This window comes from Thunnus thynnus, chromosome 1 (assembly GCF_963924715.1).
Source record: "Thunnus thynnus chromosome 1, fThuThy2.1, whole genome shotgun sequence".
Taxonomy (NCBI): domain Eukaryota; kingdom Metazoa; phylum Chordata; class Actinopteri; order Scombriformes; family Scombridae; genus Thunnus; species Thunnus thynnus.
The window spans coordinates 37,897,988-37,924,631 of NC_089517.1; the positions used below are offsets into that span (position 1 = coordinate 37,897,988).

Here is a 26,644-nt window from a genome sequence, read left to right on the forward strand (position 1 = left end):
GGATCATGTTTCCTGCTGAGCAGCTCCACATTGTAACCTCACTTTAACTAACACTTGTCATCAATTAACATTTTACAACCTCGCTGTCACATACACAACCCGGTCCAAAGCGTGATTTATTCATGAGACTGTGTTCTATGCTGGTACAGCGCACGTACGCACGCACACACACACACACACACACGCACACGCAGCCTGTGATCGGCAGTGGGGCCAGGTGTAGTCAGTGCAAGTTGCTGAGGTGGTTTTTATTGGTGGAAGTCGGTGTTATTAGCAGGCTATCTGAGCAGTACCAGGAGCACCGTCCTCCCACTAAATTCCTGAGTGTTTTCTGTGTGTTCTGGCTGGGATCAAATATTTATTTCTTCTGTGTGTGTGTGTGTGTGTGTGAGAGTGTGAATGCTTTTCTTGATTGCTGTGTTGCATTTATTTTAAGTAGTAGAATGTGTCCTTTTAAGTATATATTTCTTTTAAAATTGAAGAAAGTTGCAACATATGTATTAGAAATATGTTGCAGAGTTTGCTCATTTAAAGGAAATTTAATTCCAAGTGAGAATGTCGTGTGTCATTTTTTCTTTTAAAAGATGAAAAGCTACTTTCCAAGATATTTCATGCACATTTAAAAGAAGTAACGTTTTTGATTAATATCGATTGTTTAGTCTGTTAAATGTCAAAAAACAGAGGAAATGTCCATCACCATTTAAAAGGTGACTTTTTGTAATTGTTTATTTTGTACGACAAACAGTCCAAATCCCAAATATATGAATTATATAATGATATAGAACAGAAAATAAAACTGCAAATTGTCACATTTGAAAAGCTGGAACCCTGAATGTTTGGCATTTTTATTTGATAAATGCATAAAAATACTTAATGACTTAAGTGATTTAATGTTTGATTAATCATTAGCAGCTTGGAAAACTAAACATTATTCTTCTAAAGGGCTTATAACTGATCTATAACGCATTGGTGAATAACATATTAACCATTAATAACGTAATTATTTCCATGAGTGCTGCACTCTAATTTTATGTGTCTGCACATTTGGGAAACGTTTTAGAAGCAACGTATCAATTTGTAAGTTCATGATCTTAAAATAGTGAGTCGCCAAATATCTTAAAGAAAAGAAAAGAAAATATCACAATAATCAAAATTGCTTCTGTCTTTCACACGGAGTGTCAAAGTCATGTCTAGCAGAGCACTCATTAAGGAAAAGCTACCTGTTTTCAACAAAATATGTATTTTACAAAGTGATCCTTTATACTTCCCGTCAGGAAAACTCACTTCCTTCATTTCCCCTGTGCTGTAATTGTCTTGTAAACTGATTAATGGCTGATAGTAAAATCTGATCCCCTCTCACTTGGCCGTCAGTCTCGCTCTTCCTCGGAGCCGCTGATAGCCCTGTTGTTATTCACTCTTTGGCACCAGCACCACTTGTTTCCCCATTGAGTGTCAGTTAGTGCCGGGCTGCTGCTAATTGATTAGTTTTCCACCGCATTAGGCCAACAAGTCCCCGTCCATCCCTGAACTGTCTCTGTCCAAGCAGCTGTTCACTTCTGCTGAGTCTCTAAAGCACCGTGGCTATTCAGGACATATGGCAGGATTTTATTTTAAGAGCCAGAAAGGACTGTTTTATTTTATTTATTTCATTTTTTTTTTTTGCTCTGTGAGGGATGTTACGGCTGTGGCTCAGCGATGGGATGGAGATGATGTTCCACTTAGACCAGACAGAACATAGCTGGATTTTTTTCTTCTTTTTAAGGCCTAGAATGTGTACTGTAGTTTTCTTCCCTACATCCGAAAAAGAATCATTTTTAAGTTGCTAATGTCATGTCTGCATTAGTGCAGAGTGGAAAACCCAGGAAACAGCTGGGTTTGAATTGTTAATGATTCTAATGAAAGTGTCAGGTGAAGCCGTGCTCGTCCAACACAAACATCATCGGGGTCTCCTGCGTTTTTCATCACTGTGTGTGTTTTCTCTCAGTGTGGAACGCTATTTCACACACACACGCAGGCACCTCCGAGTGTATGTTATCACTCAGGATTGGGTCGTCATGGTACACAGACGCTGTCTTTATGTCGTCTCTGCCTTCTCTTCTCTTCTCTTCACCTCACACTTTTCTCTTTTCTTAACCTCACCTTCTCCCTCTTTAACCTCCCGTCATGGCTTCCATCGGTCCGTCCTACACAGCCTGACCTCTGAGTGTACAGTCTCTCAACCGAGATGCCTTTACAGTTGCTCTAACAAATAGACAGACATTGAAGGACAGATGGCTGGTGGCAGAATCAAAACAAGGAGTCAGAATATGTTTTCACATTAAAAGAAATGAAATGCTGAACATTTTTTTTTGCATCCAGTGACATAGACATTCACACACACACAGATTAAGAGATTCAAGGCTAGATAGGTTCAAAGTATCAGGAGCAGGAAGTCACAAAATGTCTTTATAATGTATGATACAGTGGTAGATGGATATGTTTTTAATCCACCAGTACTTTTCAAAATCATTAGTTTTAAATAAATTGATGTTAAATGAATTATTTTGTCATGGGTCGAAAATGAACTTTCTCCTACATCTCTAAACAGTCTCCGTATAAAAATGTTGATCATTTTGGTCGCCTTCAATCATTACTGTGAACTCACAGAAATAAGCATGACAAGCAGCATTAACCCTCCCGGAGCGCTCCATCCCATACTACACACTCATTCTGAGCAGATTTTAAATATATATAGTGTTCACAGTGGAATAGTGACAAAATTGAGTATATTCAAGAAAGTCAGTATCACACTAAAAAACACGCCAACACGTTTATCTCACAGCGAGATGCACAGAGGAAACGGTGGAGCTACTCACATCTGCGAAAAATGACAATAAATTGAGAATAGTGGTGAGACGGCACCAGGAGGATCTTGGAAAACAAACAAAAAAAAAGTTTTAAATCTTGAAAAAAAAACATTTTGCTTTGTGAAGTGTAATTTTCAAAATCGCACTCTGACTGACGGCACACATTTAATGCATTTCCTGACAGTGTAAAATAGCAAAGTATGCTAATTCTTTGTATAGTAGCAAGATAAGAATGAGTGTGTTTGGTGTGTGACATAGTGTCTGATTGGTGGAGGTAGTTGGGGATGCAGACGCCTCCACTGCATATTTTTCAAAAATTAAAATATGAATCAATAGTTTATATTCTTTAAAAAAAAGCTGAATAAGTCAGGAAAGGACAGTGCTCCTTTTCAGTAAAGATGAAAAATACAACACTATCATACAGTATCAGTCTTTAAAAATGAAACGAAATGTGATTTGTAAGTAGGATCAGATCATTAATAACACATCAATTTACAGCACCTCTGAAACCAAATCTACACCATTTGTCATTTTATTCAACAGCATGTAGTACCAAAGTGCCTGCTAATTAGAGGCATGTGTAATGTATTCAAGGTGTGTGTGTGTTGATGGGGGGTGGGGGTGGGGGGGGGGGGGTTGATGTGTGGCTACACTGTTATACATCACTGATATGAAGAAAGCAACATTGTGTTAGCTTTGGCTTTAAAAACACTGACCCAGCCGCATCATTTTGTGCAATTAGTCTTCTTGTCATCGACTTCATTGATGCGTGCGAACAGCCGTGGCTTTGTTGTGACAACAGTAAAGCAAGAGAGCTGGTTGGGGGGGGGGGGCATGGAGGGAAGGGGGGTGGGGGTGTCCTTGGTCACCAAGAGCCACTGTAGGGTTGGCCTGTCATGTTTCCTCCTTCTCTTCTTCATAGTCTTGTTCTTCTTCTCAGGAACTCATGAAATGAATCTCTAATTAAGATAAATGACCGGGAGCATACTGTGCATTGGAATGTGTGTGTGTGTGTGTGTGTGTGTGTGTGCGCTACAGGCTGGTGAGCAGGCAGGGGCACCTGATTGAGATGTATATTAGGGGAGCAGCAGCAGGAGGTGTGTGTGCACCCACAGTGGGATGGGATTAGCCTAATTGGGCCGTGTTGGTTCTTGGTGCTCTGTAATGATGGGATTATGTCGCTGAGAGATGAGCAAAGGGGTTTTTACACCTCACCACTGTCCGGAGGAGGGTGAGCCAGCCGGCCGGAGATGAAACCCGACAGAGAGGGCGACAGAGAGAGAAGCGAAGCGAACGGATGTCACGGGACTGAAGGCCGGAGCTACCAAGCTGAGTTTCAAGGCTAGGTAGCTGCTGTCACCTTCATCTCGGGTCAGTTTATCCGTCCTAATGATGAGAGGTTATTGTAAGGTGAAATAATGTGATCCCAGATCTCAAGGACGAGCCCAGCCTCGAGCGCAGAGCCAAGCGACTGACTAAATGAGGAGGAGGAGGCCCCCTACCCATCCACCCACCCACACTTTTCCTCCTTCTCCGCCCGTGCAGAGGGAGCGAGCTCAAGTGAAGGAGCTAAGCATGCCGCTCATGTATACTAAAGCCCCACTGATCATGCATTATAGATGCAGAGGGAGAGAGGTGGCATAGCGCAGCCACTCCGAGGTTTTCAGCATGTAGCACTAACAACACTCGCTTTGATCATAAATCTGATGATGCTTTTCCCTCAGTTCCTGGTGTGTAAATGATTTTTTTTTTCTTTTTTTGTCCAAGGCAGGGAGAGAGAGAGGGAAAGGGCAAGCAGAGTCATTTTGAGTGTATCAGTGTGCTGGAGTCCTCTCTGCAGGGTCTCTGCCAAGTCAGCAGCTACCCAGAAAACTTGACTCATTACTGCCATTCACTCCTCACTTGTGTCGGCGCACTTACTCTGCTTTCCCTGCATGTTTGTCCTGAAAAGATAAAACCCATTAGCAGATGAGCTAATGGACAGAGTCCTCTAACCTGTGTGAGAGTGTGTGAGAGTGTGTGCCTCAGGCACTGATTGATTGAGATGGTTTTTGGTGGTCCAGGTGTGTCCAAGACCTCTTGTTACTGTAGAGAGGACTTACCCTGCAGCATTACTGAAACACACACACACACACACACACACACCTATGCTCACACTGGTCTCACAGGGCAAAGCAGGCACTGAGTGATACACAAAGGGAGAGCAAAATTACTTACGGCAATCATGCTCTTTCTTTCGGTTTCCGTGGGCAACTTGGCAGTTGTGCATTTTTCATGTCGCTGTGTAAGATGAGCAGAGCTACAACCACGCACACACTCAAACACTCTTTTCCTCGACTGCACAGTCACAGAAGGGTGAGATGAGAGGGCATAGTTTTGATTGGTGCCATTATGGTGCATCCCTGTCTGTGCAGAAATGTGACCACTGAAAGATATTATACCTTTGGAATTATACTAAATAGAAAAAGGACATAACATCAATAATGTCATATTCTTTGATGTCAGGAATATAAAAACTCTGTTCAAATGGAACTTCAACTCGTTAAACTCCACCAGAAGCTGCAACTCTAACCACGATCTCAGCGTCTCCAACAATATACTGTATGTCCAGCTAAATTTGGTCAAATGTGAAGAAAAGGATGCAAGACATATATTTTATTAATTCAGTTAGTAAAGTATCAGATAGCTTTATAAAAGTTTTGGAAGAAGGAGATGTTGAATGTTCATATATCTGTTGACTGTATCTGTTGGAAAAACTCCAAAGACATGATACATGCTGTTAAAATGAGAATTAATGATGGTTGCGCCTAAAATAAAAAGCTGATTTTACATTTTAACACTTAATGTGTTTTTGTGTGTACGACAGGCTATCTGCTGCACTTTGGTGAACTGTAACTGTGACAGCTTCAAGCCTGGGAAGCTGAAGAGGAGGCAGTGTGAAAACTGCAAACATGGCTGGGTAGCACACGGTAAGAGCTCACTGCAAAGTTTCTACTGCTGGAGAGGATCCTAATGCAGAGGCATAAACTGTGGCTCCCTTCACTGATAATAATAAATAGTATGTTTAGAGATGGCGACAGGGACATGCATTTATGTTTTTATTTTCCCAAAAACACATTTTCTCTCTTACCAATAGTATTATCTAGCAATACACAGGTTTGACATATCTGTTTCCGAAATTTCTTGCCTCCACCTCAATACAAAGGAGGGTGAATGGAATTTAATTTCTGGCGCTCACAGCCTTGAAAATTTACATTCAAAAAATCTTACAGCAACATCCATTTCTGTAGATAATACACAAAAAATGCTGTGTTGGGTTTACATAGGGACTATTTCTTTAGTAAATAAAATGTTCTGTGGATTAAATTGACACCTTTTTCATTTGTATTTTATTACTTTCAAATAGAGCTCCTAACATTTCAAATCAAAATGACCCGACATGCCCTGGTACAGTATGTTACTCCTGTGACACAATTACAATTGCTTGTCATTTTTGAACTGAATGTTTTGCATGTTGCCGTCTATTTTCTGTCGACCACAGATGAGTATTTACATCTAACGTGATAATGCGAGGTGTCATCTGTTGTCTGTGCTGGTCGTAGTCGGCTGCTGTCGGAGTGATTAAGTAGGATTGTCGGGAAAATGAAGAGTTGATTCATGTTATAACATGTTTTTTAATCTTTGGTCAGTCAAATGGCTGAAGTCCAAGTAAAATCCTGAGCCGTGTGACTTGAGTCCACACTTCTGGATGTTACTGGTGAATTTCTAAATGTGATTTTCCAATACTGAGCAGACACAGACAAACATAGACAGATACCAGTAGAAACGAGAGTCTAATAATCAGTATTATATCACTGTAACATTAATTGTTATACATAGCCCTCCAGCTGTATCATATTGTACACATATACTTAGCAACTATAAACAAAGAAGACCATCATTTATGATTACACTGTGAGTAACTGCACAGTTTTACACAGTGTTACTGTTACTGCTGAATTAAGACCACATTTCCCTTAAAAGACATTTTTAAGGGATGCTTTGTGTCATGAAGAGGATTTTATTGTGAAGGACGCTCTGTTTATACTCCGAGAGGCTAGAAGTAAAATACAGTGTGGAGCTCTCTAGCCTTACAGTAATTGTACTAACGTCTCCAGCAATTTTCACTCATGCATAGTAAAGGGTGCAGTGAGAATCATCAACGCCTTCATTTAGTTTCCAAACCAGATCAGGATATCTGCAGATTATGAACATCAGCTCTTCAAAATGCACTTCATGTATTCATGTTTGCTCCATAAAAATGTAGTACATAGCATGTGCCTGTCCAGATAATCATATGCATTCAGCAACTAAAGCGGAATACCAGTGATATAATATTAATGAAGGAGTATATCCACAGCAACAGTTTTTTCTGTTTTTATTCATATTGTCAAATGTATTACTTATTGCTTATACAGTATTTCAGTATTTTAATGTATTGTTGTATAAATCACATCTGTAACTCATCACTTTTTCAGCAACTAAAAAAAACAGAATTTTAGTTTTGATCCATATTGCATTTCAATTTTTTTTTTTTTTTTCTGTACTGCTTACATGTAGAAATTGTTCAGTTTTGACTATTTTTACTCACACCTCAGTGTCCACCTTCAGTGAGCCTGGTCAGGTTAGGCTAACCCATTGTTGCTGTCTTCAGGGTTAACCCCATTCACTTTTCCCGCCGTTGGGGAATCAACAGACATGACTTTTCTTGGTCTTGAGAAGCTGCAGCGTTCATTAACTGACACACTGTAGTCTGTACTGTACATTTACTGCCAGACTGACAACTTATTGCTAACCTTTTCATCGGCTCCCCTCACATTCACCATCACTTTTCTGTCACTCGTTCAACCACACACTCGCAACGCACACGCGATGCACTGCCCTATTCCTTAACAGAGCTACGCCACTCTTATAACTACCTTTCACGTAAATGTCCTTTGAAGAATGAGGAGAAACAATTCCATGCTAACGTAGGGTATTATCGTGCTCACATAGTGTGTGAGTGAAAATTACTAGCGGCCCATTGATATTAATGATCGTATGAAATTTTAGCAGCGGCATTCATCATTTTGCGGTGGCGGTGTGCCGCTGCGTACTATTTCAAAGCCTATGCTGTAATCTAATCCAAATCTAATGTGTATGTATTCTAGCTCTGAGTAAACTGAAGCTGCACCACATGTACCAGAGCAGCCAGGTGGAGATTGTGCACTCCAATGTGGTGTTCGATATCTGCAGCCTGATGCTGTATGGCACCCAAGCCATCCCCATCCGCCTCAAGATCCTCCTGGACCGCCTTTTCTCCGTCCTCAAACAGGAGGAAGTCATCCAGATCCTCAACGCACTCGATTGGACGCTGCAGGACTACATACGAGGATACGTACTCCAGGTGAGCTGCAAGGGGGGAAAGACTCTTTTCAATGTGTGTACATGCTGTTAGGACTCAACCTCGGCCTTTTATGCCTTTCTCCACACCGGTATAAAACTAGTTGATGATTTTAAAATATTTGCTCAACATTTTGGAAAATAGGCATATTTGTCTTCTTTCTGAGAGAGAGATGATGTAATGTCTGAGCATTAAGCACGGAGTCAGGATGTGGTTAGCCTAGCTTAGCATTAAAACTGAAGGCAGGGGAAAACGGGCTCCGTCCAAAGTAAAAAACAACAACAACAAAAAAAATCTACCAACACCTCTGAAGTACAGTAATTAACATGATGTATCTTTGTTTAGTCCATACACAAACAGAAGTAAAAAGGATTTGTGGTTTTAAGAGAAGTTACGGGCTGGAACTATTTCTTGTCAAACATCAGCTGGGAGCAGTGAACATGTGCAGCTTCCTGAAATCTTGTTGTCACAGTGAAGTGGTCAAGTTTGACACCATCGTGTCTTTAGGAACCATAACCAAACCCTGTGCTCACCCACCGTATTTGGCAACCTACACTATAGCCAGAGATTCTGTACTGAAGGGCGGATGTTGGTCGTCATGACGTTCCACTTCAAAAATACAAATTGTCACTTCTACATTTCTGTTAATGAAGAGGTTTAAGAAAAGACAAATAACAGCTGTACAGGTGTTCATAGGTGTGTTTTTCCACTTTGGACATCTTTTTCCCCCCTGCTTCCAGTTTTTCATGTAAACGCTCACATCTCACTCTTAGAGAGAAATCATATAAGCATATTACAAAATATGAAACTATTCCTTTGAATATGAAAACAATCCAAACGTAATATTTAGTATTATTGTTGTTAGGGTGAAAAAAGCTTTTAAAAACAGCCTGGATGCCAGCATGAGACCGCTGAAATGCAAACTGGTTCTAAGCGAGGCCATGGCAGCGATGGGCTGAGCAAGAAAGGGAAGGGAGGGACAGAAATAATTTCTGAGGAAGAAGAAGGAGGAAGAGGAGAAAAAAACAAGGAGAGCACGGTTGAAGACGGGATAGAGGAGGGATGTGATCTAGCAACCGATGCCATGAGTTTGCTGTGGTACCACCGGCTTGGGGAGGTCTCCAAACTGTGTCGGGTAGATTTGTAAATATTATGTCTTTTGCTCAAGATTTCCTCTCAAGCCGGAGCCAAGCCAGCTGAGGCCTGGGCTGCAGTCACTGTGTCAGCGCCAGCTCTCACTTCGATTAGTACATCATCAAGTATTCAAGTTGGGCCGCGTTTAATTCATGTTAGCTCATCTAATGGCGAAAGTAGAGTCAGAATCCTCGACAGGCGCCCAATGAATGCTCTGTGATGAAATATTAATCACGGTTACGGCACGAAGCTGCTCCTCACTTTCAAAGACGCCCAAACTCACATGTGATTACTGCTGGGCTAAGGGAGAGAAGACCCGCTTGATCAATGTGAGGCCCCCTCTGATCACCCCTCCCTTACTTATGTGTCTATGTATGTATGTGTGTGTGTGTGTGTGTGTGTGTGTGTGTGGTATGTCTGTGCACGTATTTATTTTTGCATGCCTTTGGGAGTGTGTGTATGAGTCTACGTGCCTACAAGCATGCTCATATGCATGTTCTCACCATGCTGTGTGTGTGTGTGTATGTGTGTGTTTTCTGTCTGCTACTGCTGATGCAGAGCGGGTAAATCCCCATGATTTAAATGAAGAGAAATGACCTGCAAGATGAAACGCAGTTTGTGTGTAAGTAAGTATGTATGTTTTAGAACACAGTTACAAAGTGCTTCACACACACACGAAAAATACAAATGATAAATAAGTAAAAATAAATTAGAATATAAAACACAGCACAATGAGAAACAGACCAAACTAAAACGAACTAAAACATAAGACAGGGATGAAGCTCTATAAAAAGGCTTGCCTGTAAAGAAGGGTTTTTAGAAGCCGCTTAAAACAGTCCAGAGATTCAGTAAATCTGATGTACTGGGGAAGATCATTCCCGAGGGTTGGGGCTAAAACTGCAAAGGCGTGGTCACCTTTTGTTTTGCAGTTGGAGCGGAGTATGGATAAAATGTGTAATGAGGATTCTCAGGGTCCCGGGCTGCCCGCTTATATTAATACTCCATCTGATTCCTTTATTTAGCTGCCCTGCCAGTCTTTTTTATAGGGTGTGTCACCTAACCTACTCTGTGAATATGTATGAGCAACCCAACAGACACTTCCAATGCTAATGATGAAATTGCTCTCTCCCTTCTCCTTTCTTTTTTTTTCTTTACCACTTTCCCTCTCCTTCTCAATCTGTTTCATACCCATGCCTTCTCCCCTTCCCTGTACCATGTTGCTGTCCACTTTCATCCTGTCCTGTCTGTAGGATGTGGCCGGGAAGGTGCTGGACCGGTGGGCCATCATGACGTTTGAGGAGGAGATCGCCACTCTGCAACAGTTCCTGCGTTTTGGTGAAACCAAGTCCATAGTTGAGCTGATGGCTCTGCAGGACAAGGAGGGCCAGTCAGTGTTGGTTCCAAGCACACGCACCAACTCAGATATCCGCACTTTCATTGAGCGCAACACCCCACGCACTGCTGCCAACCTCTCTGCATCCAAAGTGGAGAAGCTAAGTGGCAACAGCATGCACCACTTTGAAAACTTTATCAACAGCATGGCCTTCATGCTGCCCTTCCAGCTGTTGGGCTCTGTTCCAGCTCCGTTTCTGGGCTCACCAACAGGGGCACTGCAGCAGCAGCACCAGCAACACCAACAGCACCAGCAGCCATGCCGGGGGTCAGTAGAGCAGCAGAGTCAGAGACGAGATGATCAAGGGCGGGATGGTCTCGGGAGGGATAACCCCCTCTCTCTTTCACATCCTCCAGAAAGCAGCCTGCTAGGTTCCAGCTCTGTCTCATTCACTGCTGATCTAGACCGAAGTGGAGACAAACCAATGGACAGCCTGTCCACCACCACAAAGATCGAGGCTGAGGACTTCTCCACTAGCGACAACTACTCTGATGGACCCTCCACGCCATGTACACCCTCCATGAGTTCTGATGTAACACAGATGTCACCCGAGGGCAAGCTGCGCTCCATGGACAGGAACGGTAGCTGTGGTGGAGGGATCTCAGGAGGTGGTGGTGGAGGAGGATCTCTGAAGAAGGGTCGTGTATTTTGTAATGCCTGTGAGAAGACATTCTATGACAAAGGCACATTGAAAATCCACTACAATGCAGTGCACCTGAAGATTAAGCACAAGTGTACCATCGAGGGCTGTAACATGGTGTTCAGCTCGCTGCGCAGTCGCAATCGCCACAGTGCCAACCCAAACCCAAGGCTGCACATGCCCATGAACCGCAACAACCGGGACAAAGACCTGCGGGGCAACTTGTCTAGCGATGAAGGCTCACAAGGAGAGAAGAGGCCTGAATATGGCACCCCCATCCCTGCCTGCTCTGCAGAAAGTCATAAATCAGTTCCCAGTTACATGGTGAGCCATGTGGACACTGGTTCCAAGCTCCACAGCAGCTCCTTCCCCAGCATGGGCCACAGTGGTATCCTCTTTCCCAACTTAAAAACAGTACAGCCAGTCCTGCCTTTCTACCGAAGTCTGGTTACCCCAGCAGAGCTCGCCAACACCCCAGGAACACTACCTTCTCTCCCCCTCCTGTCCTCTTCTGTTCCTGTCAAACCTACCACAGCTCCTGAACTCTGTACAACAGATCCCATACCAAAGAAAAAGTCTCGAAAGTCAAGCATGCCAATAAAAATAGAGAAGGAGACAGTGGAGCGCGAAGAGCAGATGGATAAGGGGAGCAGCTCTGAGGATGAAGCTCCCTTACAGGGCAGGGACAACGAAGAGTATGACGGTATCCGAGCACAAGGGCATATGTGCTCAAGACGAGCTGGGGAGGAGAAGGAGGACAGAGGGGCATACATCGGTGAAGAGAGGGAAACAGAAGGTGCTAAGCATCTGTTGGATCAAACCTTAGATAGCGAGATGACAGAGAGGGAGGACAAAGATGATGGGCCACAGCAAATTGAAGCAGGTGTCATCACTTGCACATCTTCCCCCTTTGAAAACAGACTGATTGAGAACCTTCGGGAGAACCATTTACTCTGTCAGGAACCCAATGGCAATGAAGAAAGGGAGGAAAGAGAGTGTACCAACTCGCTGCATGGAGCTGAGAAGATTTCAGAGCTCAGATGGGATGAGGGTGAGCACAGGCTTACTAATGGGGGCGCTCTCCAACTCTCAGACCATGAGAAAGAGGGGTCTGATGGCTGTGTAGATGACTATGGTGATTCAGATTCGTCTCACCTTAACCCTGACGCTGACCTGTCACACCACTGTGAGATCTGCAATAAAACCTTTAAGAATCCCTACAGCGTCAAGATGCACTACCAAAATGTCCACCTGAAGGAGATGCACATGTGCACAGTGGACGGCTGCAATGCTGCATTCCCTTCCCGCAGGAGCAGAGACAGGTGAGGGGCAACCATATTTTCCTATTGTTTCAACACAGAGTATCAGATATATAAAGTAATAAAGCATCAGAATAGTTGTCTCTTGGGCCTTTAAGCTGAAATCCATGTAGCCACTAGTGCAGCATAAATTTGTGCAGAATATTGCACATGCAGCCAAAAATGTATTAAGACTGTACAGTAAATGCAGTCTGCACATGTGGACACAAGTGCAAGCATGGCTGCTTGGAGTATATCTGGCCTGTTACAGCACATTGTTACATACATAGACAATAAGATTCACATTGTTTAATGGGAAACGTATACTGAGCTTCGGATTTGACTCCCCTGACTTGTTAATGTCTTCTGTTCTTTACACTTGCTCTGTACCGCAAGTAATGTGGGGAAAAAGGAATGCCACTTGGCAGAAATGGCAAGAAGCCGCTGGCTGAAACCTCATTAGCATATCTAAAAGAACACAATCTTGCATTTTTCTGTTGCTTCCATGGCATTTTAGGGTGGATGGCTTAAGTCACATGAGCATGGCAGGGAAATGTATGTTGTTGAGGTACCTCAGGGTTTTTGGAAAGAAGACATCCACCATGTGGTGTATAATACAGTTAGCTGATTTTTTATGCAGATTTTTTTCATCTACAGACACAGTGCAAATTTGAACCTGCACCACAAGCTGCTGACCAAAGACTCTTTCAGCCCAGCCAATGTCCTCTACTCACCCTCATCCCACTGCAGAGACAGAGACTCTGTTGGCCTGGACTTCTGCCAGGACCAGCGGGACAGAGATCTGTCCCATCGAGACCCAACCAGCCAGACCTCCGTGATCTTCAGAGGACACAATCGCATGGGTCTGGTCTTCCCCATGAGCAAAATGTCTACCGCACCAGACAGCGCCGAGGTGTCTCCCTTGGGAGAGGTAGAGGGATTAGGAGGAGGAGGAGGAGAAGGTGGTGGTAGTGGGGAGGATGGGGCAGTCCTGGACCTGAGCACCTCCTCCTCTGTCCCACCTCGCAGCGGTGCTCGATCTTCCTGGGACTCAGATGGAGCTGGTAGTGAGGAAGGAGAGGGGATTGAAGAGGATGAGGAAGCGCTCCCCATGGAGGACAGTGATGAAAGCTGCGATGGGATCAGCGTGAGGAGGCCTGGGGGCGAGGAGTTGGCACTCGGGGGAGAGAGGAGCCTGGGCTGCGTTGGGGGAGGACAGGGCGGGCTTCAAGGAGGTGGGGGTGGATCTCCGATAACCTGCCACGTCTGCCAAAAGGTCTACAGCAACAAGGGCACATTCAGGGCCCATTACAAGACTGTCCATCTGCGACTGCTGCACAAGTGTAAAGTTCCTGGTTGTGATACATCTTTCTCCTCTGTACGAAGCAGAAACAGGCACAGCCAGAACCCAAATCTCCACAGGAACCTAGCTGTTAGCTCAGGTGCCACTATGGACCAGGAGTAGAGATTTGAACTGATATGCCAACATGACTGATTTCCTTCATTCCAATTGTCTTGTTGTTGTTGTTAAAGTTGTTCTACTTTTTTGGGCACCTAAAAAAGGCTCACCAATTAGCACTTTTTAAATTCCATACTGTTGTCCACCCTGTTGTCATTATTTTTTTGGGAAAAAAAAGAAAGTACAATCAGTTTATTTGTTGAGGCAACATTCTTTTTGAACAAATGAATTTTCTGAAGCAAAAACAGATAAAACATTAGATGCATCTGTCTATGTTTACACATCAACATATAAAGAACAACTGAAAAACAAACTTGATGAGTCTCAATCTTTTGTTTAAATGCAGTACTGATTTCTTTGTATTGGTTTGCCTTACAGCCCAGTTTAAACCTTACAAAATTTCATTTGTATGAACTGAATTTTTCCATGTCTGTCCAAGTGTGAGTTGATCCATGACACTGTTGTACCATGCAAGTAATTTTTTCTGGTGTTTTTGTTGTCAAATGTCCACATCTTCCTTGTGAAGCTGTGTATAATGTATTGATCAAAAGCAGTAGTGAAGTAACCTCTACATGTGTCATTTTGTTCATTTGGACAATGGTCTTCAAAAAGAGTCTTTGTTAAAAAGCTATAGTGTTGTGAGCTTGACCAATAAGTTATTGTATGGTGTTATATGATCTGCAATGTTCCCTGTCTTTACTGTTCTGGTTGTTGCATACTGCTAATGTTGGCCAAAGATTTTTTCAGTCCACAGGTGTGTATAAAAACCCCTTCATATTGTATGAGGGGTATGCAGTATTAAAAGGGCCCGCCCAGTCTTTTCTCATCTACTTTGTGATTAACAGCAGTATTCAGGTTTGGGCTCTGTTGTAAAATAAAATAAAACTTTACAAAAAAAAAAAAAAAATCTACTTTCGACTGATCGGGGTGAAAAAAAAGTCTTGATTTTGGTGGTGCTTTTGTAAAGACATCTGCTCATGGGACTTGATTGGTTAAGGCACTGCTCTTGTATTGTTTGTGTGGTTGCTTGCAGTATCCTGACTGACTGGACCGGAAGATACCCTGTGTCTGGAGGCTAGAAGCATGTACTGTGAATGAGTCAAACACTGAGGAATAATAATGAAAAAAAAAGCAATTTATAATAATGGCCCCACACGTGAGCACACCCTAAAAAAAAAACTGGTAAACAAAATGTTTATTGAACTGTATATTCTGTGAATAGAGTAATTTGTTATCTGAAAGAAACCAAAAAATATACTGTTTAAAATAGGTTAATTTTACCACTAACATTACATGTTTTTCTTTTTTCTAAAAATGAATGAACAAGAACATTGTGTTGTACATGTCTGATTATTTCATCATGGTTTACTGTTCTGGTTCTGCTCTGTATTCTGCATATTTTTTTTCATTCTGTATTTAAATGCAATGGGCCAGATTTAAAACCCCATTTGTTTGTTGTTTGGATTTGTTAAAAAAAAAGGAGCAAAAGCTGACACATGTTGATAGGTGTTCATGTTTCCTTTGATTTAATGTTACAATATTCATTCCAATTAAATAAAAAGCCATATGTTTGCAAGTGTCATCCCATTCAATTTTCTATCCAATAAAAATAAGCACAATCATCACTTTTATCATGTGAGGAATGACATTTATTGTTCTGTAAAATATAAGCAGAGCTTCAGCACATATTTTCATGTGGCACTTTTCAGGAGTGCAGGGGAGCCAACAAAAGTGACACATGTATATTTATCTATCTATCCATATATATATATATATGGATCAGAAGATACTGATATATATATATATATATATATACATATATATATATATATATATATATATATATATATATCTCAGTATCATCTGATCCAGGCTGACTCCCCTGAGGCCCTGTAATACTCAGTGTTAGGCGGAGCAACTCCGATGAGGCACTAACAGACACATCATCAAGCAATGGGCTGCTGGATGGATGACATGCGGCTTCACAGCAAAAGATATTCCTCCTAACAAGTCATTTAAAATAGAAACAAAACATGTGAGTTTACCCAAATTATAAAAAGAAACAAAAATTACATCTCACTCACCTCATGCTGTACAGCCATGCATTTAGTTTTGGTTTTATTTGTTTAGATATTTTTCTGCAATGACGGTGAACAGATGTTCATTTCTGTTTCTTACAACACTAAACAATTACATAAAAAAATTCAAAAACAGACACAATGTCACTTGTGATCAGTTTTTATTGGAGCTACTTAAAGAAATAGTCCCTATGAAAAGTAGTGACAGCACAGTTGTTGACAGGAGTAAGTGAATAAATATTCCTTTTTGTAATTTGGGTGAAGTGACCCTTTAAAAGTAGTGAGAGACTCTATCTAATGAGTTGGTTCTAGTGTAAAACTCATTAATCATTGATGTATTAATTGAGCAACCTGCATTATTTCGCCTCATTTTAAGCTCTTTGTTCCACATTAAACACATTAAATTTTACCTCTAATTCAGGAAAATGTTTCACTTAATTTAAGAAAAAAAAAACAAACACAATTATGTAGACGTTAATAATCAACTAAATGGCTCATTTAGCAGGACTTGTCTTCAGAGGTTATCTTACCATCAGGCCTTGCTGACAGGCTGAGGAAGGGTGTGGTCCACAGACTGACTGGGTTCAGATCAACCTCTGCTTGACCCCCTCACTACTACAACATCCAGACTAAGCAAACAAACAAAACAGACAAAATACAGCTAGAGACACAGAAACAGACATATAGGCACACACAGGTGCAGCTTCTAAACCTAACAGAACACGGAGAAAGAATGCAGAAGCAGTATTCTTCAGCGGTGAAAAAAACATCTGCCAGGCCGGGAGATATTTGTCAGAACTTGATTAATATTGTTTTGATTGCATTTTGATTTTTGTGATCTTTTCTTTTGGTATGACAAAATGAGGAAGACACTGTGATGGTAGTCACATTCAGCTGTGATTAAAATTTGCATTGCTTCAAAAATGGCATACACTACACTACCTGAAAAAAAGCTCTCACAGTCATTGAAGAGGTGAATTAATCACTGCAATACTGCTATGCAAAGTTAAAGGGCATGGATGGAAATGGACCAGGGACAGTGGAAGTATCGTTGGGCCCACATTGAAAAAGCGAGGAGGACAAATCTGTTACGCAACATGCCAAAGTATTGCACTATTACAGAGGGCTGAAAGCCTTGCATAACTCAACAATTCAACCCACCCATCACATTTACTGTACATTAGCGAACCTGCAGAGCTGTTCCTCATCACTTACGAGCTGAAAAACCCAGTTCTGACAAGTGGCCCCCATCATTTTTCTCTGGCACGTTGCAGAAATCTAGTACCACTCAGAGAGGGCACAATGGGTTATTTCAGTCCCTCCTGTGTGCTGTATGTAGGCGACAATATTCAGCAGAGAACCTGGTTGATCTGTAGAGGTGGAGCACTTTCTCAGCTTCCTCCACAGAGCTGTATCTGTATCTGGAACGACTTGCATCTTCAGGGCTATTTTTAAGAAGCAGTGGACCACTTTCAGAAACTGTTTGGTGGTAAATATGGAACAGACTGAGGAAAGTATGAAGCCTTTGCTGCAACAGTTTGCTAAAATACACATGTAGTGTTTAGGAAAGATTGATTTTTTAGAAATTTCATAGAAAAAAATGATAAAATCTGAGTGTATTTACCACCAGAAACTGTCATGTCCTGATCTTCTTTCCTCCCATACTCCTAGAGGTGTGTTCAGACTGAATTTGAAGAGTTTCAGGCAGCCCAATTGCATAAAAAGTCAATGCAAGGACACCGGAGGACACTGATTCGTCCTGGGCAGCACAAAGTGATGCCAACACATGACTTGAAAAAGTTTCAACTTCAGCAAAAATGTGTTCTTATCAAAGCTCTAATATCCTCAATATTATACAGAGACAAGAAAAAAAGGAGAAGGTGTGGAAGAAAATAATAAAGAATTAGCTAGCTTACAGCTAACATTGCTACAGTGATACAATAAACACAGACAGATGTCCAAAATATGTAGTCGGACTTTAACAGTCAGACGATCAGACAGGTTGGAAACAAACCTCCTGGTTAGTCAGACTTATTAGAGAGAGAGAAAAAAAACCCTGTAAAATCATTACCCACACTATCAGTTGTTAACATTCATCACTGCTTACAGGCCCCACGTCATGGTTTAACTGCTATGACTGTCTTGACTTACACTGCAAAAAATATCAATCTTATCAAGTAATTTCTATTGAACCCTAAAAAAACATGTTTTCCTCAAACAAGAGAAAACATCCTTGCAGTAAGATTATTTAAACCTGTTGCCAATACCAATCAGGAAATTGACAGTATCAGTGACAGTTTCTAAAAGACAGAATAAGGCTAATTGTTTCACTAGAATCAAGACAAATAACATTCCTGAAACAAGCTGATGCCTTGGAAACAGGTTGAAGTCATCCTATTGCATGGATTTTTTTTACTTGTTTTAAGCAAATGAGACTTTTAAGACTCAATGGAAGACGACGATTTAAAGCGGCATTCATTTCTTTTTTGTCCACTTGGGGGCAGCATAACAAGCTGTAGGCCTGAATACAATATTATGGCTGACAAATGCTCCGCTATGTTCACCAGCTAGTTGCTAACTGTCTGCTGTTTGGTGCTGGGCAGGTAGTGTACAGTGGATTTATCAGACCATTTTCACTGAAAACAGCTGCCTGCTGCTGCTTCTGTTGGAAACCAGGCTGATGAGACCAGAGAGACTTAACTAAAACAGGAAATAATTGTGGGTCATAAAACCAAAAAGAGCTGCAAAGTTGGTGATAATTCTCTGTGGCTTTGTCCCTATTAGGGAAGCCTTTCACATCATAGTCATGTGGTCTTTTTGAATACATAAAAATTTTGATTAATATAGCTTTAACAATAAAACAGTGTGGCTCTTCCCAGATCTCAGCTACAGTATTATTTTAGTGAATACAGTGTTATCATAACTGATAGAAATAATGGTCAAAACTAAAATATGTTGTTAACAGGCTGACACCGTTTTGTATTATGTTGACTATTACTCTGGGTGAGTTTTAATCTCCACGGCGTACCCAAAAAATTTAAATAAAACAAACAATTCTCATGCTTTTCGTGAGAATGCATCAGATGATGGCTATCTGGGAAGTTAGATTTGCTCTCAGGCGGCACCAGGGAAGCGATGGATACGTGCACGCTACTGTGAGAATCCCAAACAGTGAAACTGAGCCCTCTGAACAACACTGCTGCTGATCCCCCCACATGTTCCAGAGAGAGGGGTCTTTCTGGGGCACTGACACCGGATCCCACCTCTCGGCCCTGGGATGGGGATCAGGGCTGGCGGGGGGCAGAGGGGTGTTGAGGGGGAGTGGAGTGGGAGGGTAACGCAGAGAAGGGGGGAGAGAATGGATTGTCCACGGGTGCTTGGGAAGCTGAGGAACATGAGGGGGTATTACCGCCCGGCACAGCGGCCAGATGGACAGCAGATGACTTTTGTTCTTCCAAATACTCTGCAGGCTGAGGGAGGAAGAGGACGAAGAGGAGGAGGAGGAGGAGGTGGAGAGGAGTAAAAGCAGAGGGGAGGAGGGAGGAGGCATGAGGAGACAGGCTTAAGTGAAAGTTTTACTGAGAGGGTTTTTTTTCTGGACTGTAACATGTTCATCAAAGCCATTTGTGTGTCCCAACTTGTCCTGCTATGATATCCTCTACATTGTAATTACATCCACCATTATCTCAGCTGTGAAGTTCTAAGCAATTAAGAAAGACACCACAGAACACTCATTTCATAGATAAAATCTCCATTAACTGACTATCATAGAACCAGTGTACCATCCTACAGCCTAAACTCATTGGTGCACACAAAATAAAGTCTGATCATTGTCCAACTTCTTTTCAGTAGGCGTGCCAGCACAGGAGTAGGAACTGCCCCAAGTCTGCCCCCTGGACGCTGGAAATGAAATCTTCTACTGAATCCTCTCTGCTCCTCTGCAGGTTTGTAGTGCCCCCTTGTGGTGTAGAAAACCAGTCACAGACTTTTCTCCTGGCGTTTCTATCTCACAGGATTTAATCTAATCCTGGTCCTCAATTCACATGTTATGAATCTGTATTTTAACATTTAAAGTTTTTAAAAATGTGCAAAATTCTTGAAATACATTTACAATTAAATACAGTTGCAGTTTTATCAGGGTAGTGCTGCTTCAAAGAAGAAACGTATTCTTTTTACTTATGCTTTTGTAGATAATGTCTAAATAGTATTAACCTTTGTTGAGGGAACATGTAAGTAAACCAACTGATGAAGGAAACTGAATTCAACATAACACTGGTCTCACAACTATCAGTGTAATTTACAAGAGTGGCTCTCATTTATTAAAAAGGTTTGAAGTGGAATTAAAATGTTTTAGGAGTATTCCGGTGATTGAGTATTACATAACAGACAGACAGACGGACAGACAGGGTAAGTAACCTGCAGAAGAACTGGATGTTTTTCATGAGTTGTGAACTGCTGCTGTATCAGAAGGTGGCAGCAGAGTCAAAGTGGCACTGATGAAGCCCCAACAAGATTTCTTCATGTTTCACTATATAGTTATATATATGGCTACTTTCTGGTCAATAAGTTAGTCTGAGAAATTTTGCCAAGGATTTAATTTTGTTTATTTGTTCTGGTGCCATGGCCTCCACTTTTTTTTCCTTTTTAAACATAAGACAAAAGACAGTTCCCTCATTTTTTCCCCCCTGATTAACGTCTGTTCATCACTTTTGCCATCATCATCCTGTGCAGCTGACTGAGTCCCAATATTAATTTATATCAACGTTGTAGTGTTAAATAAACTGTGTTATGTAATGTTTGAATCTGTATTTTTTAGGGAATGTGGAGCATGACAGTGGAAATTTTTAATTGTGACCTGCTGAAGGGACAGCAGATGAAAATGAGCTATAAGCTAACTCTGGTGCAGTACATCAAATGGTAACGTTTATGTTAAACACTGTACATGGTCCATATGAATACAATATAATACAACAGTTCATTCATAAGTATTTAGTGAAGGTCTGGTGATGACTTTAGCTGTGAATGACAAGTTCACAATTTTTCAAATCTGTCTCAAAACATCAGTCAAGAGCCCAAATGAACATTGAAACATGTTTTTCTTGCTGTAATCATTCCTCCTGTTCATACTGACCATTAGAAGATCCCTCATAATGTACTTACAATGTAAATGATGGGGGACAAAAGTCCTCCTTCTGTGCAAAAATGTATTTAAAAGTTTATCTGAGGCTAATATGAAGCTTCAGCGTCCAAATGAGTCAAATCAAGTAGATATCTTTCAATGTTACAGTCTTTTTAGCACCAAAGTCCCTCTTTTTGTTACTATACTTCCTACACAGCTCAACAGGGAAACACTGTCTGAGGAAACACAAAGAGGGAATTTGACGGTAAAAAGACTGTAAATGTGGCAGGTATCCACTTGATATGACTAACTCAGACTGCTGAAGCCTCATATAAGCTTCACATCAACTTTTAAATGACTGTGTGGACACACTGTGGATTTAGGCCCCATCACTTAGATTGAAAGCACATTTGAAGGGGATCTTTTAATAGGGGATCTTTAACAGCGCTGTAATCGAGGAAAAAAACCTCTAGGATAGGCCAGGCATCTGTGCTTGTGCGGGCCAACGCAAGAGTGTTGATTTTGACAGGTCTGCTGCAGCAGAATCAACCCCACAGTGCATTCACAGGGCACCACCGTCACCGATCCCCTCGCTCCAGCCGTCGTTAACACTGTGCCCGCACACACTTTCACTCTGGCCTCCGCCACTCGCTTGCGGGTAACTTAAACTTTGTGACAGACTAATTTTTATTTCAGAGTGATTTTGTTCATTTAATCAAGTTGCTAACTGTAGTGTAGTAGAGTTGAAATGCTTCCACTTGCCATCACCATTATTCCCCATTTTATTTTAAGTATTTTTACTGTTTTATTCAACATTCTTTGCAATTCTCCACTGGGACTTGTTTTTTTGTATTTATTAATTGTATGCATTAGCGCTCCCTCATGGAACCCATAATGTGGACTCGAGTAGTGCAACCAAACGGGTAGCTCCCGGCCTGAAAAGTGAAGCCAATGCGGAAGTGCCTTAAACCTGTATTCTTTCTAACGGCCAGCAGGGGGCGATGCCACTGGTTGCAAAAAGAAGTCCGATTGTATGGAAGTCTATGAGAAAATGACCCTACTTCTCACTTGATTTATTACCTCAGTAAACACTTTCCTAATAAGTTTATAGTTTCAATCGCTAGTTTCAAGTCTTCTTCAATACAGCATGATCATTTTGTAAGTTGTGATTGACAGGTCGCTACCACGGGACAACGTTGATTACGTAACGTAACCATGGCGTAGCTGCTGCTGCTTCACATTCGGCCAAAAAAGGTCTTGTTCAACGTTTGGTTGTGATAAAACTCCCTCTAAGGAGTTGAATGTTCAGTTTTTCTGGTGAGTACACCTTGTTTTAATGGGTTTAGGCCTGTTTTTCGCTAGCAGAAATTAGCATTAGCATTAGCATTATCACTGTTAACCATAGATTGTAAATGCACTGTGCTAACTAAACTAGCAGCCAGCGCTATAGTCAGCTCCATTCTCTCGTCCACTATGGTCACTTCTGGCTCCAAAAATCAAACATGGCGACGGCCAAATCGCTAAACTCGAGGCTTCAAAACGGCATTTCACAAACCAATGAGTGACGTCACAGTGATTATGTCCATATTTTTGTCTATATGAGTGCAACCATGGATGTATAAAAATAACTGTCTCTTTATACATCCATGAGTGTAACCCATTCCAGCCAGCTAATCTAAGTTAACATTTGTCAGTCCATTGCTATATGCATAATTTATTCTCACGTTTTTAATCACTTTTATTTTTTCACTTAGTGCAAGACAATATGAGGCATATGATAGACATTTAAGCTTTTTTGCATATACTCCAACTGTACACTAGGTCTTAAATTGTTCATGCAGTTCAGTGGATATTTTTATCCAAAGCACCTTAGTGTACAATTAGTGTGCAGACTTCTAAAATGTGTCTGTCTCTGTCCTTTTACCAAAGGAAATGTGTGTTGGTGAGGATTCAACTTCTGCTGAGGCTCATGTGAACGTGCTACAAAGTGAGTATTGGAGACACATCCAGACATCTGGACTGTCAAAGACTTCATGGCGCAAACCTACTCCTGGAGTTGTTGTGAAATCATGGAAGGGATGCCCATGGAGGATGTACTCAACAAATACCCATGTACTTAAGGACACCTACTGGAGTAAGTATGGTGAAAACACCTAAAATAAAATGATAAAAGTAAAAACATGAAGCGTCACTTTACATTCAGACAAACTAATATGGCAGCTACAATTATTAGATTTTATCTGAAACAAACATTTATCATCCAAAAGGAATTATATCATATGTCAACATTTTCAGTGCCAGTACAACCTTTTCCAATAAAAGTGTTTCTTTTTCAGTTCAGGTTTTGTTTTGAATACCAAATTTAATTTTCAATGCCAAAATGTAACTGCCACTGCTCTAGCCCTTTAAATGTTAAAGGGGAGTGTTATCAATCTATGTAATAATTTTGGATATTGTGAAATTGAAGGCATGTCAACTGCTGTCACTGAAAACAAGTAAAATAATATTTTCTATCTTTCTGTGCTTGAGTTAATATAATCTGTAAAGGCCATAGGCTTTGAGGCTTTTTATCAGCTATTCAGTAATATACTAAATGTTAATGTCTTCATGTATATTTTACAGGTTTTTTTTTTTGACAAAGTTGAACAAATCCATCCTTCAACAGGCAGCTTCTGTCATCACTTCAGGGAAGGCTTTGTTGGTGTTTTGCCAAATGTGCTGAAACTTGCCAGGGGAAATCTCTCCTAACAGTATACTGATGCAAGACAGGATGCCCTGGCTGAAGATCTACCAGGTAGTGACAGTCACCTTGCTAATGAACCTGACAATAGATCCGCTGTAATTACCACATTGCACGCTTGAAATTGTATGTGATTGTGAAAGTAGGATATTTTTCTGCATTGGAGGGATTGACTTAAGGGCCAGCTTATCCTCTTGACATCCATCTTCAGAGAAAAGATTGAACACTACATCACTATGGGAGAGGTAGGCATCTGTATAGTCCTATAATACTGACTGGTAGACCTCATGTAAATACAAGCAAAGTTAAAGATAAACTGTCTCCAATAGATATGCTTGATTTAAACCTTAACTTTTTTGGATGTCTTCGGCTATATTAGTATTTTGTTTGCTTATCCTTTAAATGAGTAAGGTATGAACAATGTAGGGAAGGTGTAAAGCCCACCTATCTGTTCACAGGAAATTTTCAGTACAACTTTGCTATAAAATACATAAAGATATGAAAGATGTCTTTATCTTAGGTGCTTCAAATCATCAAAAATATTGTCAAACTTCAGGACTGATCACCAGGAAGTGCTTGTACTGTACATAAGAGGCTCTAACATAACATTGACAAATCTGATTTGCTTGCAATAAAAATGCCAATGAAGTAACCAGTTTACTTATTGGTTAAAAGTTGTAATCTCTTCTTTTTGCATGTTTTTCTTTTATGTAGGGGGACCCTGCTACACCCCATCCAACCATACAACTGATGGACGATGACTGGAAAATGGCAACCACTGGAAGAAGGTTCAGTGTGGTGAAAGTAGATGGAGTAGGCATGTGTCAGTGCACAGGCCTTGATGAAGCCTTCAGTATGCATGTCCACTGCACCTGAAAAACACACTGACCTTCCTTGTCAGTATCCTGAAAGAGTGTTTTGCATTTAAAACTGATTAATTATAGTTATAAAGTTGATTTTAGTTAATGTTCTGTATGTTACAAAATTTGTAACATTTTATGTTTAAATTTGTGAAACACGCACTGTTTGTGTGTTTTGCATGTAAAACGGGTTAATGAACAGCTCACAAGGCCTGATGCCTCCAGTTTAAAAGTTTTTGTTTGTTGTTTTTAATTTGCATTTTGTGTACCTTTTACTTTGTTACATTATGTGTGAAACCAAGTTGTGAAATGGAGTTTTGATTCACTCAGTGATTAATGAATGGCTCCTTAGGCCCAATGCTTCAGCTTAATGTTGAAAAGAAACACTTTTTGTCATGTGCCGGAACTTTTTAAGGACAAATCAGTTCTAGCAGTAAAATACATTGATTGAAATAGACTGAAAATTAATTGGTTTATATGTAAAATATTGATATTGTTAAAATATTTAAACTAATTGTTCTTCAAATAAATTTTGGTGAATCGTTTTAAATGCTTTTGTCTCTGAATTTAAGGGTACGTTTTTGCTTCATAAAGGTAAAATGACATGTCATCAGAGACAATTGCAAAACTCTCCTCTTCACCCCTCTCCAGCATCACCATCAGGTTCTCTTGACATGTAGAAGCTCCTGACATTCATGTGTCTTTTTACTGGAGTGAATGGAGCTGAGCGACTTGAAGCTGTAGCTCAATCTGACAGAAACTCTAGTCAGAAAAGTGTCTTAATTCACCTGTTTTTGCATTGTGGGTTGGTTGAATTTTAAGTTATAGAGTGCCATAATTAATCACTATATGGAAACTTAAAATGCTTAAGGAGGAGAGAATTATTTCTGTGAAAGTCAACAGGTATTCATATAAGTCTTTTTCACAGCAGAACTTGTCACAGTTCATCCTTTAAGTGTGTCAGCATGCACAGTGCCAGGGCCCTAAAACCTGCACATATAAATGGAATTCAGCCATGATTCATCTTATTAATTACAACTGTGCTTCTCTTGGAGTGACATGTTTAAATATCTGAAATGAAAAATGTTCTATACCCAGACGCTGAAACGTTAATTTTATTATTTACTCCTATGCTTCCCCAAAGTGACGTGTGAATGTTTGAAAAATGCATTTTGTCACTGACAACACTAGATGGTAGCAATTTGTTTCATGACACACACAAATTGATTTCACTGTGAAAGTTGTATTATTCCCACTCGTTACATGTGAGGACAACAACAATGGTCATGGTGATGTTGATGACCAAAAGTCCCATAGCTATAGCTTGCTAGATCCAAGAGCACATAGTAGTGGAGAGTGACTACATACATTTAAGTACAATTTTTAACATACTTGTATTTACATTTCATGTTACTTTATACCTCTGCAACACTACATGTTGGAGGAAATATTTTACTGCATTCCATTTATTTGACAGCTGTGGTTATTAGTTACTTGTAGGTTCAGGTTTTACATACAAAACATATGATCAGGTTATAAAATATGACACATTTTTATAGATTAACAAGAGGCCTACATAATGTCTGTAATGATAATGATGTCTATTAGGCCTAATATATCTATGTCTATCCATCTATCTATCTATGTTTCACCTC

At 40.8% G+C, this 26,644-nt stretch overlaps 1 protein-coding gene and 1 long non-coding RNA gene across 4 annotated transcripts in view; both read left to right on the forward strand.

The window, feature by feature from the left end:
• Nucleotides 1-15,768, forward strand: part of bnc1 (basonuclin zinc finger protein 1) — a 70,430-nt gene extending 54,662 nt beyond the window's left edge. For both annotated transcript variants that reach the window (XM_067597454.1, XM_067597446.1), the window contains exons 2-5: nucleotides 5,713-5,815; nucleotides 8,036-8,271; nucleotides 10,653-12,757; nucleotides 13,391-15,768. In XM_067597454.1, coding sequence (XP_067453555.1) covers nucleotides 5,713-5,815; nucleotides 8,036-8,271; nucleotides 10,653-12,757; nucleotides 13,391-14,198 — 3,252 coding nt within the window. In that variant the 3' untranslated portion in view covers nucleotides 14,199-15,768. The remainder of the gene's footprint in view (nucleotides 1-5,712; nucleotides 5,816-8,035; nucleotides 8,272-10,652; nucleotides 12,758-13,390) is intronic.
• A 6,558-nt stretch (nucleotides 15,769-22,326) lies between these two features.
• LOC137189651 (uncharacterized) lies at nucleotides 22,327-25,539 on the forward strand. 2 transcript variants are annotated; one of them, XR_010929695.1, is made up of 5 exons: nucleotides 22,327-22,473; nucleotides 22,566-22,706; nucleotides 23,319-23,523; nucleotides 24,012-24,374; nucleotides 24,844-25,539. It is a non-coding gene; the product is annotated as an uncharacterized lncRNA (long non-coding RNA). The 2 variants fall into 2 exon arrangements; XR_010929694.1 differs by having other exon boundaries at nucleotides 22,336-22,706.
• The last annotated feature ends 1,105 nt before the right edge of the window (nucleotides 25,540-26,644 follow it).